Raw genomic sequence first — 17,191 nt, 5'->3', positions numbered from 1 at the left:
TATGAGTTGAGCAAAGTACACTAGTATTGTTTAATGGGTGCAAATTGATTGAACGTGTCACACGTCCATATCAAATTATAATAGCAGCAAAAAATCAAAGAAAATGATAATCACGAATTTTAGCAAAATAGTTCATTATAGTCTTTAGATATTAAATGTATATACAAAATATCAACCGTCTTAACCAATATATATATATATATATATATATATATATATTAATTATAGTATATAAAAAACTTCACAGAAAACTTCCAAAATATATATAGCTATTATTGATTAGCACTGAACAAGAGTCCAATCATGAGGGGACTATTAGCTAATGAACAGAAGTCGAATCATGAGTTGTTATCAACAGTATTTCATTTTTTAAATGCATAAATAAAAATTGGGTTTTCTAGCTAGCTATATCTAGTTTCATATATAAAAAAAAGGTAGCTATACCTAGCTATATAGCAGCAAAAAATAAAAGAAAATGATAATCACGAATTTTAGCAAAATAGTTCATTATAGTCGTTAGATATTAAATGTATATACAAAATATCAACCGTCTAAACCAAAACATATATATATATATATATATATATTAATTCTAATATATAAAAAAACTTTACAGAAAACTTCCAAAATATATATAGCTATTATTGTTTAGCACTGAACAAGAGTCCAATCATGAGGGGACTATTAGCTAATGAACAGAAGTCAAATCATGAGTTGTTACTTATAGTATTTCATTTTTTAAATGCATAAATAAAAACTAATTTATTTATTTATTTTGCTATCATGCATGAAACATACATTACTATGTATTTACCCTTTTAAATTTTTAATTTGGTGTTTTTGCAGTGTACACAGCGGATAATCCTAAGATGGTAACAAAATGTTGTCACCATCACCACCCTTGCTGTATTTACGATTGGATTGAGAAGCAATCTTTGACCAACCTGTGACCGAGTATGATCAATTTCCTCACTTAATTACATATTGTGTTTGATAAAATGGGTTGGGAAGTACAAAAGAGGTGTCTTGGAATAAACAATAATGTCTTAAGTATATCCTGTTAATTATATTATAATGAGAACCCAAATATGTGTTTGTCTTGTTGTATATATGCATGCTTACATTATTACTGAAAATGGCCATATGATATGAGTTGAGCAAAGTACACTAGTATTGTTTAATGGGTGCAAATTGATTGAACGTGTCACACGTCCATATCAAATTAAAATAGCAGCAAAAAATAAAATAAAATTATAATCACGAATTTTAGCAAAATAGTTCATTATAGTCTTTAGATATTAAATGTATATACAAAATATCAACCGTCTAAACCAAAAATATATATATATATATATATATATGTATATATATATATTAATTATAGTATATAAAAAACTTCACAGAAAACTTCCAAAATATATATAGCTATTATTGATTAGCACTGAACAAGAGTCCAATCATGAGGGGACTATTAGCTAATGAACAGAAGTCGAATCATGAGTTGTTATCTACAGTATTTCATTTTTTAAATGCATAAATAAAAATTGGGTTTTCTAGCTAGCTATATCTAGTTTCATATATAAAAAAAAAAAGGTAGCTATATCTAGCTATATAGCAGCAAAAAATAAAAGAAAATGATAATCCCGAATTTTAGCAAAATAGTTCATTATAGTCTTTAGATATTAAATGTATATACAAAATATCAACCGCCTAAACCAAAATATATATATATATATATATATATATATATATATATTAATTATAGTATATAAAAAACTTCACAGAAAACTTTCAAAATATATATAGCTATTATTGTTTAGCAGTGAACAAGAGTCCAATCATGAGGGGACTATTAGCTAATGAACAGAACTCAAATCACGAGTTGTTATCTACAGTATTTCATTTTTTAAATGCATAAATAAAAACTAATTTACTTATTTATTTTGCTATCATGCATGAAACATACATTACTATGTATTTACCCTTTTAAATTTTTTAATTTGGTGTTTTTGCAGTGTACACAGCGGATAATCCTAAGATGGTAACAAAATGTTGTCACCATCACCATCTTTGCTGTATTTACGATTGGATGGAGAAGATGAAGCATCTTCTTGGTGGTCCTCGGAGAAGAAAGTCCTACCAAACTCAATTAATATTGAATAAATTCTACAGCAATAGATGTGGGAGCAAATTGTACACATTCACTCAAGTACTAACTTGTCTGAAGAACTAGGTGATATTGCTGCTGGTAAGCAAGAAAAGAGTCAATCAAGCGAAGCCGGTTAGATGGAAATGCCACCTCCACAACTTAGACAGACGGAAATAATCCGAAAGCCGAATTCCAGGTATGCAAACTTAGCAATTTTTTCTTGACGATCCTAGGCGATGAAGGCAGGGTTGACCACTCTATTTTTGCGGTTGCGCTCGGTTGTGAATTCAGGTGGAGGAATGACTTCGGTTGAAAGAAATCGCTGAAGGTTGTGACCGCGGAGATGAGCTAGAACTTGTTTACGCCACACGATGAAGTTGTTTCCATCGAGTTTGGAAGCAATCGGATGAGAGAAGGTAATTAAGTGAGGAAATTGATCATACTCGGTCACAGGTTGGTCAAAGATTGCTTCTCTCCATCCAATCGTAAATACAGAAAAGATTGTGATGGTGACAACATTTTGTTACCATCTTAGAATTATCCGCTGTGTACACTGCAAAAACACCAAATTAAAAAATTTAAAAGGGTAAATACATAGTAATGTATGTTTCATCTAGCTAATAGCGTTTTATTAATTGATGTATTTAATTTTTAAAAAGCAAGAGAAAAAAATGTAGCCACACTGAGATTATATCAGGAAGGTTTTAAAAAGGGGAAAAAAAGGGAAAAACTATCTGTAACTTTTTTTTTTTTTTTTTTCAGGTGATAGAAGTTGGAGAACTTAGTTCAATACTCGAACAAATATAAAAACAGTGCGCACAACTGAAGACGATAAGTAATTCTTTTATTCCTATATATAAATTATGGACATTAAGCTCGTTTTATCTTGTTAGAGTACCATAGGTGTACGATTAGTCGTTTCTTAATCGCTCTTTGTTTGTGTCGTTTATAACTCTAGCTAGTTGTATAAATACTCTGTACAATTCAAATCTGATCCGATTGCTTCCAAATTCGATGGAAACAACTTCATCGTGTGGGGTAAACAAGTTCTAGCTAATCTCCGCGGTCACAACCTTCAGCGATTTCTTTCTACTGAAGTCATTCCTCACTACAACATTTACAACATTTACCGACGATTTTTTTCGTCCGTAATAACCCTAAAATCATCGCTAAATGTATTTAGCGACGATAAAAATCGTCGCTAATTCGCCGTGCCTAAATATATTTAGCGACGATTTAATCGTCGGTAAATATTTAGCGACGATATTAGCGACGATAAAATCGTCCGTAATTGTTGTGACGAGAAGTTTTTTTTCATTTTGAAACAGACAATTAGCGACGAATTTGTCGTCGCTAATTACCGCGGGAAAAAATCCCGCGTCAATTAGCGACGACAAAGTCGTCGCTAAATGTTGTGACGAGAAGTTTTTTTCGTTGTGAAACAGAGTTTTAGCGACGACTTTGTCGTCGCTAATTCACGCGGGAATTTTTCCCGCGCCAATTAGCGACGACAAAGTCGTCGCTAAAACGTTGTGTGAATATTATTTAGCGACGATTTTATCGTCGCTAATTATTATTATTTTAATTTTTTTTTTCGTCGTTTATTATTTATTTTTTACGGTTTTTTGGTTGTGAAATTCTAAAATGAAAAATCATATAAAAACTAAATTATATTATCCAAATCAACAACTATATAAAATCCGGTTACGTACGTTTTCGGTTATCGAGAAATATGAAAATAATAAATACACAAAACAACTAATAAACCACTAGTCGCGACGTTTGCTTTGTTGTCCCGCCACTCGTTTTCCCCCTCCTCGACGAGAAACGCTCTTCTGCTGGCGCTGAAGTTCTGCAGGCTGCGGCGTCGGAGTAGACTGACTTGGTCCGCCGGGCGTCGTCTGCTGGCTGGCGTCGGGAGTCCTCTGCTGGCCGCCCGTCGGAGTGCGGACGTCGGGCGTCGGAGTGTGGACGCCGGCCGTCGGAGTCTGCTGGCTGTGGGATGACGGAGCCTGCTGCGAACTCTGCAGAAATTGGGACATGAACGAGCTAAGGTTGAGGCCGGGCACCTGACTCTGTATTGTCTCGGCGAACGCGGCGAGGGTCGATGCCAACACCTCCTGCGAGACATATCCTGGTTACGACGTCCCAGCCTCCGAACCGTAGACTTCGGCGACTTCAGCCGCCAACCGTGCTCCCTGTGGCACCAAACGTCCGACGCCGGTCAAGTGATCAGTCCGCGAACCCATAATATCGCGGATCGCCTGCTGCTCTAGAACGGAAATATCAACGTCCGCTCCTTGGTGCTTAGCCTCCGCTCGCAACGTGTTGAACTTAGCGACCAGTCGATCCTGATATAATTAACTAGTTAGTATATATTAATCGAAAAATAAGAAAAATAAATGTAAACTTACATAACGTGCGGAGGCTTCAGGAGTCAGCCATTCAGACTTGTCGGACTGATGTTGGCGCTTGTAGTTCGCAAACAAGCTCTCGAATGCGCCTGTCTCGATGCTCTTCTGCATGTAAACAAAACTTCAAGTGTTAGATAATTTTAACGATTTGATGTATCATATAAACATAAAACTTACGTTTTTCATGCGGTGGGTCGAGAACCCAATCGTCCCCTGTCGAGTCTTCGTCTTCTTCTTCGCGCGATTCGCCTTATTCTTCGCTTGTATAGCCTGTTGTAATATAAGTAAACGTACACGTAAATAACAAATCGTTTAATAAACATTCGAGTAACATAAATGATTCGATATTACCTTAAATTCATCGCTCGTATATCGTTGTATCAGCGTCTCCCATTCGGTGTCGAGCTTAACGGTCTTCGGTTTCAGCGACCGCGCCACCTGTACGCTGCTCTTGCAGTCGATGTCGAACCACGACCACAATGTATGCCTCCAATCGCGAAGACGAGTCTTCGCGTCTCGAATGATTGCCGCATCGACAATCGCCTTCTTCTTCCCGGTTTGATCACCATCGACTCGAATGTCGTACTTGTCTCGAATCGCTGCTCGGATCTCGGCCTCCTTCGCCGGCCCCACGTTCGCATTCGTCCACCTTGGGACCGTAGGCGAGATCTTGTCTCGGACGACCACGAAGTCTATCGCTCGCTGATTTTCTCACTGGTGGTGGTCGTTTCTCATTTCGTACCTTGTACAGTTTGCTCTTCCTCATCGGGTGTAACAACGGCAAGAATCGACGATGATCGCAGTAAACAATCTTGTTTCGAGCCTTGAAAGATGGTGTGTCGTTGTTACACGTCGGACAAGCAAGGTACCCTTGACCACTCCATCCCGACAAACTGCTTCTCGCTGGAAAATCATTCACCGTCCATAGAAGTACGGAAAACAACCTGAATAGCTCACCGGTCGAACCATCTCTCAACACAACACCGGTTTCCCACAATTCCTTCAGCTCATCAATCAGCGGTCGTAAGAAAACATCCATGTCTTTACCCGGCGCACTACGACCTGGTATAAGCAATGTTAACATCAAGTACGATGTTTTCATGCACAACCACGGCGGTAAATTGTACGCAGTCAAGACTACCGGCCACATACTGTACGATAAACTCATGTCACCAAATGGGTTGAAACCATCGGCGGCAAGTCCAAGCCGGACGTTCCTCGGTTCTGCCGCAAACATGGGATATTTTCGGTCGATCTCCTTCCACGTTGCTCCGTCAGCAGGATGTCGCAGTACACCATCCTCTTTAATGCGTTCATTCTCGTGCCACTGCATCTCTAGAACTGTGTGCCGACTCGCGTACAGTCGCTTAAGTCGATCTTTCAGTGGAAAGTAGCGCAACACTTTATGCGCTACTTTTTTTCCACCGTCTTTCATCAGCCACCGGCTCTCATTACAAACTGGACACTCGTCTAGATTGGCGTTGTCCTTCCAAAACAACGCGCAATCGTGTTTGCAAACGTGAATCGACTCGTAACCCATACCAAATCGACACAATTTCGCCTTTGCTTCATAATGTGACTCTGGAATCGTGTTGTCGATCGGATGAGATTTTTTCAGTACTTTCAGAAGCTGATCAAACGACTTATTCGTCCACTTGTTCATCACTTTCAAATGCATCAACGTGACAACAAATGAGAGTGACGAATACTCCGTACAACCCGGTCATAATTCTGTGTTCAGGTCGCTGAAAAGGTCATCGAACTGTCCACTCTGGTATTCTGCATTCGGGTCAATACTGTCATCGTCACCGTCTACGTCTTTGTGATCTAAGATATCGTGTACAGCATCAAACATCCCTCCTCCTCTGTACTCCGTCTGATACTGCATTACGTCATCTTCTTCCTCCCCGTGAAAGTTCCACCTCGTGTAATTCCTCTTAAATCCTCTGATAAAGAGATGATTCTCTATATCATGAATTTTTTGCATCAACACGTTGTTACACCTCTTGCATGGACACTTAACTCGTCCTTCGACATTTACGTGTTGTCGGGCCATTGCCATGAACTCTGTCATGCCAGCCGCAAACTCAACGCTTAAACGTTGGTCCTCGATTATCCAATTCCTATTTGGATAACTCATTTTACCTATAGATTGAACATTTCAAAATTTAGTAGTTTTCGGATTTTATTTTATAATTTCACGATCGATCCTACCGAAATTTCGACAGAACCTCCCCTATAAACTTAACAACCCGGCATCAAGCCTTTAACTTTAAAACCTGCATAGAAACATCCTAAAACTAACAATAAATCCAACCTCAGTGGTTCGATTATTAAAATTCATAATCCATCACATTTTTAATCATTTCTAACAACAATTAAATACAATTCCATTTAATTTACATAAACTAACTAATTGTTTTTACATCATTTTACCAAATATAAAATTTATAACAAATATATAATTCATTTAAAATTTATAACAAATATTTATAATTCATTTATAATTTATAAAATTTATATTTGGTATAACAAATATATAATTCTAAAAATATAAATGATAACAAATTTATAAACTAAAAATATATAATTCATTTATAACTAATTTATACTTATATAACTAAATAAATTATATTAGTTATATATAACAAACATTTATAACTAAAATTATAATCCTATAACTAATTAACTAAAATTATAATCCTATAACTAAAAATTATATAATTCATTTATAACTAATTTATAACAAATATATAACTAAAGTTTATAATCCTATAACTAATTAAAATAAATTTATAACTAAAGTTTACAATCCTATATATATTAATCATATATAACTAATATATACATAAATTTATAACTAATATATATTAATCCTATAACTAACTAATATATATATATATATATATAGTTTTAAAAAAAAAAACTTACCGATCGGACAAAATGAAGAAGAGCGCGCGCGGCCAGAGAAGGGGAGCGGCGTCGGCGTCGGTGGTCGAGCGGCATCGGTGGTGGAGCGGCGTCGGCGTCGGCGTCGGCGGCGGAGCGGCGGAGGAGCGGCGGAGGATGAGCTGTAATGGGAGAGAGAGAGACTTTAGGAGAGAGATGTGAGGAGAGAGAGAGAGAAGTAGTGAGGAGAGAGACTTACCGGCGAGGCACACGGCGGAGGAGCGTCGGCGGCACACGGCGGACGAGGCACACAGCGGAGGAGGGAGAAAGTAGAGAGAGAAATGGAAGTTAGGGTTTCTGAGCGAATGGGGAAGCTGGGTCGCGTTTCTAATATTTAAAGACATTTACCGACGATTTTTTCGTCGCTAACTGATTTCAGTTCGTCGCTAAATGAACTTACGTTTACCAGACATTTAGCGACGATTAAATCGTCGCTATTAGTAAATTTCACACATTTAGCGACGATTTAATCGTCGCTAAATCATTTCGTTTTAATTTAATGGGAGGGATTTTTCCCTCTTTAAAATTCGTCAAATTTTGATAACATTTAGCGACGATTAATTCGTCGCTAATTGTATAGCGACGATAAAGCAATCTTTAGCGACGATTTTATCGTCGCTAAATGTTTTCGTCTTGATTACATTGGAGGGATTTTTCCCTCTTTAAAATTCGAAATTAATTCAACGTTATTAGCGACGAAAATATCGTCGCTACATGTATTTTGAAATAATTAGCGACTAATTTATCGTCGCTAATTATTTTCCCGCGAACTTTGCGACGACAAAAAAGAATTAGCGACGATAAAGTCGTCGCTAATTATCTTTGCCGCCAAACTTTAATATTTCTCGCACCAAAGAATTAGCGACGATAATATCGTCGCTAAAAGGGTTATTAGCGACGATATATTAGCGACGACTAAATCGTCGCTAATAGTGTCGTCGCTAAATGTGTTATTTCTTGTAGTGCCTCCACCTGAATTAACAACCGAGTGCAACCGCAAAAATGGAGTGGTCAACCCTGCCTTCATCGCCTAGGATCGTCAAGACAAACTCATCTTCTCCTGGCTCATGGCCTCCATGAACGACAGTCTTCTCTCGCGAATGGTCTCGTGTGAAACATCCGCTCAAATCTAGAGTAGATTGAAGATCTTTTTGCTGCTATATAGCTAGATATAGCTACCTTTTTTTTTTTACTTGCTGCACGTGTTAGCAGGACCCGTATGGTAGTGATCTTCGTCACCGGATTAAATGTTTCATCATAGTCTAGTCCATATTATTGAGAGAACCCTCAAGCAACTAAGTTAGCCTAGTAACTCATGATTGATCCATCCGGGCGATGCTTGATTTTTTAAACCTACTTGCAGGAAATGGGTTTGATATCTCTTGATATTGGCAATAGCTCCCAAGTTTGACTTTGCTCCAAAGCTGTAATTTCTTCTTCCATCGCCTTCTGCCAATCAGAGTCTTGTGACGCTTCTTCAAACGTCTCCGGCTCTTGAACATTTCCCTCTAAAACTGCTACGTTTGCATACCTGGGATTCGGCTTTCGGATTATTTTCGTCTGTCTAAGTTGTGGAGGTGGAATTTCCTTCTAACCGGCTTCACTTGATTGAGTCTTTTCTTGCTTACCAGCATCAATATCACCTAGTTCTTCAGACACGTTAGTACTTGAGTGAATGTGTACAATTTCCTCCCACATCTATTGCTGTAGAATTTCTTCAATGTTAATTGAGTCTGGTAGGACTTTCTTCTCCGAGGACCACCACGAAGATGCTTCATTTTCTCCATCCAATCGTAAATACAGCAAAGATGGTGATGGTGACAACATTTTGTTACCATCTTAGGATTATCCGCTGTGTACACTGCAAAAACACCAAATTAATAAATTTAAACGGAACTTAGTTCAATACTAAAACAAATATAAAAACAGTGCGCACAACTGAAGACGATAAGTAATTCTTTTATTCCTATATATAAATTATGGACATTAACCTCGTTTTATCTTGTTAGAGTACCATGGGTGTACGATTAGTCGTTTCTTAATCGCTCTTTGTTTGTGTCGTTTATAACCTGCGTAAGTTAGATTATTATTATATTATTAATATTATTATTGTTATTATTTGGGTTTTCTAGCTAGCTATATCTAGTTTCATATAAAAAAAAGGTAGCTATATCTAGCTATATAGCAGCAAAAAATAAAAGAAAATGATAATCACGAATTTTAGCAAAATAGTTCATTATAGTCTTTAGATATTAAATGTATATACAAAATATCAACCGTCTAAACCAAAATATATATACATATATATATTAATTATAGTATATAAAAAACTTCACAGAATACTTCCAAAATATATATAGCTATTATTGTTTAGCACTGAACAAGAGTCCAATCATGAGGGGACTATTAGCTAATGAACAGAAGTCAAATCATGAGTTGTTATCTACATTATTTCATTTTTTAAATGCATAAATAAAAACTAATTTATTTATTTATTTTGCTATCATGCATGAAACATACATTACTATGTATTTACCCTTTTAAATTTTTTAATTTGGTGTTTTTGCAGTGTACACAGCGGATAATCCTAAGATGGTAACAAAAGGTTGTCACCATCACCATCTTTGTTGTATTTGCGATTGGATGGACATAAGCAATCTTTGACCAACCTGTAAGTTATTATTGTTTATTCCAAGACACCTCTTTTGTACTTCCCAACCCATTTTATCAAACACAATATGTAATTAGGTGAGGAAATTGATCATACTCGGTCACAGGTTGGCCAAAGATTGATTCTCTCCATCCAATCGTAAATGCAACAAAGATGGTGATGGTGACAACCAGTGACGGAGCCAGAAAAGTTCATCAGGGGGGGCTAATTTGAAAAAAAAAAAATTCAGGGGGGCTTGATTGTAAAAAATTTATAAAAATTGGGCCAAAAGTATAAATTTTCAAGGGAAAAAAATGTAATTTTTTTTTTAAAATGGGCAAAAAGTGCAAAAAAAAATTTTTGAGGGGGGGCTTAAGCCCCCCCTGGGCCTTAGCTAGGATTATCCGCTGTGTACACTGCAAAAACACCAAATTAAAAAATTTAAAAGGGTAAGTACATAGTAATTTATGTTTCATGCATGATAGCAAAATAAATAAATAAATTAGTTTTTATTTATGCATTTAAAAAATGAAATACTGTAGATAACAACTCATGATTTGACTTCTGTTCATTAGCTAATAGTCCCCTCATGATTGGATTCTTGTTCAGTGCTAAACAATAATAGCTATATATATTTTGGAAGTTTTCTGTGAAATTTTTTATATACTATAATTAATATATATATATATATATATATATATATATATATATATATGTTTTGGTTTAGACGGTTGATATTTTGTGTATACATTTAATATCTAAAGACTATAATGAATTATTTTGCTAAAATTCGTGATTATCATTTTCTTTTATTTTTTGCTGCTATATAGCTAGATATAGCTACTTTTTTTTTTATATATGAAACTAGATATAGCTAGCTAGAAAACCCAAATAATAACAATAATAATATTATTAATAATATAATAATAATCCAACTTACACAGGAAAAATCGAACAAGCTGTAATTAACTAGATGATAAATTTTTATGTAGATACGAATAAAGATTTCAAGGAAATTTATACCTTCAAAACAGATTGGGCAGGTATTGTCATACACTCATAATCATGTTCCTCATCCTCATAATTAAGAGTATTGGGCTTCTGTACTTCTGTAGCCGAATGAGAGGCTCTGTGGGGATTGTTTCCAATCAATGATCTGACCTGTCCTGTATATATATATATATATATATATATATATATATATATATATATATATATATATATATATATATATATATATATAACAATGCAATTCAAATATGAAAATAAAAGATTCATTATGACAATTTGATCTATTTGCAATACATAAAACCTACTCCGAAACGATCCAAGTAATAATTTGATCAATCACGAAATACATTAAACGTACGTTACCAACTTGTTACAACTTCAAATAGACAAGTTGTTAATCTGGGATGTTGAAATCCAAAAAAATCATATTTTTATTGGCTGAGAAAAGTAAAAACCATATGATTTAGCCCAACTGTAGATCTGGGAAATACATGGTCAATAAGAACAGTTTAGATGAACAAAAAAAGAACATATTGGAATTTTTATTTTGTAAATAAATACCTTTGAGATAATGAAAACAATGAAGCTGGTGCAAGATAAATCTTCAGATTCGACCCCAGAGACGCCAAAGCCCCAAGTGAAGCCATATGTGATTATTAATTGGAAAAAATGAAACATTGATTTTCTTTGTCCAGCCTAATGAATTACAAGTCCACAAATTAATATGTATACATTTTAGAAAATAATCTCTAGCTACATAGTTTACGTTATTTTTCGTAACTAATCTTAATTAATTAGGTTTAGGGTTTTGTGTCTGATGTATTAATTATACAGTCGATAATATGAGAAACAAGCAGCCAATTAGAGTACGTAAAGGTTCACTTTTCTTTCAACAAATAAATAAACAGCCAATAAGAATCGCATCCAGTATCAGCTAATCTCTCTGCTTCGTGAAACATTTTTTTATTTATTTTTTTGATGTACCGTTTTCTAGCGAGGATCATGAGGGCCAGTCAAATCTTTTGGCCGTTTAAGCCATGACCAAGACCTCAAATTTTTAATGAAAAAAGTAAGCTAAAAAAAAATCCCACAAAAATAAAATCATTATATATAAGACCCAAATCTTTATAATATATTTTATCTGTTTTTAAAAATAAATGCCTCAAATCATAACACGGCCTGGAAAAATGACAGTATTGAAGTTGTCATATAATCAAATCATTGTACGGCCCTGAAAATTCTATTACGAAATACTTTTGCCATTCTAAATAGTTGAGGGCAGAGAAAAAAAAAATATGAAATGCCAAAAAAGGGACAAAAAGGCATTTCATCCTCGTGAGTTGCAAGACGGCAAAATACGTGAAATTCCATATAAAAGTTGATTGTTTGAAAATAAATAGAAAAATTTAAAACTGCATCTACATACTGTTGAACATAACTCTTTTGTGAAAACATCCACACCTTTTATTAACATCGCTCAAAAGAGATTAAAAGACTAAGTGTTTATGACTCACACTAGAAAACTACTTTAGGACTTTTTTTATAACACTCTCTAAGAGACTACTACTCTTTAGTTTTTTTGGATGCAAAACTTGGTGATGATGTGAGGTATTTCTAGTGGTGGTGAAATAATATCAACCACACATTTTCCCACCTTCTAGTACATTATAAAAATATCTAGATATTTTACACACTTCTAAGCATTCTAAACTCTTTTACACATAACAAAATTTTTTTTAGTTAATGGGCTTGTATTCCAAGCGGGCTTTTAATTAGACTCCTTTGATAATTGGGCCTGCATAATTATTGGGTTTTAAAACTCCATTGGACTAGTGTTGATCTTTTAACACTCCCATCAGCACTAATCTCCATTCGTCGTACCATGTTGAGCTGACTACGACAGCCCTCACATTTGCTAATAAGCCCTTTTGTGAACAAGTTCCTACTAGGTAATTCGTCTTGATCTATCGCATCTCGATTTCCTCCTTCAAAACTTTCTCCCAGGACAAAAATGATAGTGCATCTCCACGTGCTTTGTTCTAGCATGAAACATCGGATATTCTGCCAGGCGAACCGCAAATTGGTTGTCGCAATGAATTGGCACCACATAGTCAACTTTCTGGTGCAAATTCTCCATTAAGAGTACCAATCACGTACTTTCTTGAGCTACTGCTATGTACTCCGCTTATGTAATTGACAATGACACTGTTGGTTGTCTTTTGCTGCACCAAGTAATTGTTCCCATCCCGAGCTTGAACACATACCTCGTGGTTGATCTTCGGGTATTGTGGTCTCCTGCATAATCAGCAACACAATATCCAACTAGCTTGCAATCTTTGCCTCTTTTATACAAAAGACCGTAGTCAATTGTACCTTTCATATATCTCAGAATTCGCCGAGCCGCATTCAAGTGAGGCTTCTTCAGACTTTGCATGTACCGACTCACGACTCCAAGTTCATAAGAAATGTCAGGTCGAGTTAAGGTTAGGTAAATAAGACTACATACTAGTTGTCGATACATCATCCCGTCGTCTAATTATTTGCCTTCATGTGCACAAATCTTGGCATTTGGCTCCATCGGTGTTGAGATTGGTTTGCACTCAATCATGCCAAACTTTTGAAGTATATCTCTTGTATAATTTGTTGGTAGAGAAACAACCCTTCTTTTGTGCGATCAACTTCTAATCCCAAGAAGTGTTTAAGCTCTCTTAGCTCTTTCATCTGGAAGCTCACCGATATATTTTCTCTTATTTGTTGGATTTCTCTTTCATCGTCCCCGAAGATGATCGACTCATCCACATAGACCAACACAAATGTCAATTTTCTTTCTATTTCTTTGATGAACAAGCTTGAGTCCGCATTCGCAACTGAATAACCACTTCGAGTAAGAAATTCAGCAATCTTACCATACCAAACTCTTGGCGCTTGCTTCAATCCATAAAGAGCCTTTCTCAGTTTGCACGCATGAATGGGATTAGCTGCATCCTCAAATCCCTTTGTTTGGTTCATGTAGATCTCTCGGTCCTGCTCTTTGTGCAAGAAAGCATTCTTCACATCCATCTGCCATAATTTCTAGTTTTTACTTGCTGCACGTGTTAGCAGGACCCGTATGGTAGTGATCTTCGCCACCGGATTAAATGTTTCATCATAGTCCAGTCCATATTATTGAGAGATCCCTCAAGCAACTAGGCGAGCCTAGTAACTCATGATTGATCCATCCGGGCGATGCTTGATTTTTTAAACCTACTTGCAAGAAATGGATTTGATATCTCTTGATATTGGCAACAGCTCCCAAGTTTGACTTTGCTCCAAAGCTGTAATTTCTTCTTCCATCGCCTTCTGCCAATCAGAGTCTTGTGACGCTTCTTCAAACGTCTCTGGCTCTTGAACATTTCCCTCTAAAATTGCTACGTTTGCATACCTGAGATTCGGCTTTCGGATTATTTCTGTCTGTCTAAGTTGTGGAGGTGGCATTTCCTTTTAACCGGCTTCGCTTGATTGAGTCTTTTCTTGCTTACCAACATCAATATCACCTAGTTCTTCAGACACGTAAGTACTTGAGTGAATGTGTACAATTTGCTCCCACATCTATTGCTGTAGAATTTCTTCAATGTTAATTTAGTCTGGTAGGACTTTCTTCTCCGAGGACCACCACGAAGATGCTTCATCTTCCACTAGTTGCATCACAACGCTTCCACCCTTTTTATTGATTGTCATATCCAATAAATATATACATCTGATTTCTTTCTTGTCGAAATTGCTACGTAGATGGCTAGGCACAAATACGTAGCAAATCCAACCAAATACTCGGATGTAACTAACCGTAGGTTTCATGTCCCATAGTGTTGAGATGAAACCTAACCATGGTTAGGGAAATTTGTTGATCACACGAGCAATAGTTCGCATGGCTTCAGCCCAAAATCTTCCTGGAAATTCTTCACGTGTAGCATGCTTCGACTAATCTCTGAAAGATGTCGATTCGTTCTCTCCGCTACACCATTATGATGCGGGGTATTGGTACATGTAAACTGATGACGTATCCCACGCTCTTGTAGATATCTATTGAACTCGTCTGACGTGTATTCTCCTCCTTTGTCTTAGCGTAGACAATGAATCTTCATTACCATTTCGCCTTCGACTTTTGTCTTGAATTCTTGAAATTTTGAGAATGTGTCAAACTTTTCTTTCATGAAGAATATCCACACAAATCTCGAGTAGTCGTCAATGAACGCCACAATGTACCGTATCCCCCTGATTGATATTTGCTTAACTAGACCAAATCAAATAAGTGAATTAACTTTGATGGTTTCTTTGCTATGAACTTTGACTCATTGTATGGTAATTGATGAACTTTACCATACTGACATCTAGTGCAAATAATATATGTTTTGACTTCAAGTTGAGGTAGGCCATTGAGCATGGATTTCTCCATAATCAGCTTCAACTTGTGGTAGCCAACATGTCTACATGATTGCCTGATGTTGTTAGTTGTGGCACTGACAACAAGTTCTTCTTCATACCCAGCCGGTACATGATACACATTGTCTAGTAACACGATGTCAAATTTATTACTAGGCACGATCGTCATGCTACCGATTTAAGCAATCAGCGACGGTGAGTTATTAGTTGTACGTACCACACGACTCCCTTGTATTCTTTCTTGTTTCACAATTTCCTCTGATTGACAGTCATGTGGTTTGAGCATCCCGAATCAATGATCCAGTCATTTTCATAATCGATCTGATCTCCTACCATCCCCATGAGTGCTAGCTTGTCTTCTTCTATGGCACATAGTACCTCAGCATCCATTCATATCCTCCATCTCCTTTTTGGAAGTTACTGCGTTCCCGACAGATCAACTCGACCCGGTAAAAGTATTGAGTAATCTCCAGAAGTTGAAGCCTCGTTATCGTTCTTCTTTGAGAAAAGCGTCACAAACGTGTCTCACGCTTCTTTCGGCATCTTCTCGCCCCGAATGTGCTCCAATATTTATTTTCGATTGTGGTCTTCAATGCAAACATTGCTTTGGCTGCTTTAATTCTCCATTTGCGCAAGGTGCCATTAGCATCCTCATATGGCAGCGTAGTTTCACTTCCGCCAACTATTTCCCAATTAAGATCTTGTTGTTGTATGTAAAGCATCATGCATGTTGCCCACGTGCTGTAATTGTTGCTGCTGAGTTTCTTGATTCCTCCGACGACTTGGAGATCACCCATCGTGTTGGCAGTACCTGAGTAATACCTAACAAGCTAGTTTTTGGCACTGAACTTGTAGAGATACAGACTACTCATGAAAAGAAGAAACTCACCCACTAACAACGTTTCTAATGTAGAAAATCAGTCAGAGCCGCAACCACAGAGCATACTAAGAGTTTCAAGAGATCGGACAACCTAACTCTAACCTCGCTCTGATACCAGACTATTGAACATAACTCTTGTAGGAAACACTCACACTTTTTATTAACACCACTCAATAAGAGATTAGAACACTACGTGTTTAGGACTCACACTAGAAGACTACTTTTGACTCTTTTGAGAATACTCTTTAATAAGAGACTACTACTCTTTAGTTTTCCTGGATGCAAAACTTGGTGATAGTGAGTGGTATTTATAGTGGTGATGAAACAATATGAACCACACATTTTCTCACATTCTAGTACATTATAACAATATCTAGATATTTTACAAACTTCTAGACATTTTAAACTCTTCTACACATTTCTAAGAAGTTTCTAGTTAATGGCCTTGTATTCTAAGTGGGCTTTTAATTACACTCATTAGATAACTAGGCCTCCGTAATTATTGGGCTTTAGAAACTCCATTGGGCTAGTGATGATCTTTTTACACATACATGCCTGTATCCATGCTATGTAATCACTAAATGATTTTGAAAAAAAAAAAACTTCACAACATTTTTTACCTAACTTTTATTTTTTATTTTTTAGATTATGGATTATTATTTTAGAGCTTTATATGACTCGTTTTGTACTCGTATTTAAATCATTGTAATAATTTTAGA

General features: G+C 36.2%; 1 protein-coding gene across 1 annotated transcript; it reads right to left on the bottom strand.

The window, feature by feature from the left end:
* Positions 1-4,740: 4,740 nt before the first annotated feature.
* On the bottom strand, positions 4,741-6,241 carry LOC149402194 (uncharacterized). The gene is made up of 2 exons (XM_089608259.1): positions 4,915-6,241; positions 4,741-4,833 (listed from the first exon to the last, which is right to left on the bottom strand). Exon 1 carries the CDS (start codon positions 6,239-6,241, stop codon positions 5,126-5,128), a length of 1,116 nt encoding a protein of 371 aa, XP_089464385.1. The 3' UTR covers positions 4,741-4,833; positions 4,915-5,125.
* Between the last annotated feature and the right edge of the window lie 10,950 nt (positions 6,242-17,191).

Source organism: Urtica dioica, chromosome 3 (genome assembly GCF_054948205.1).
Source record: "Urtica dioica subsp. dioica isolate 48M chromosome 3, U.dioica_male_clone48M_v1_H2, whole genome shotgun sequence".
Classification (NCBI taxonomy): Eukaryota; Viridiplantae; Streptophyta; class Magnoliopsida; order Rosales; family Urticaceae; genus Urtica; species Urtica dioica.
Note: the sequence above shows the minus strand (reverse complement) of the source record. Positions and strands in the feature narration are given on the sequence as shown.

Coding starts and splice junctions, on each gene's coding strand:
- LOC149402194 (XM_089608259.1), bottom strand. CDS start 6,241: ATGCATTTGAAAGTGATGAACAAGTGGACGAATAAGTCGTTTGATCAG.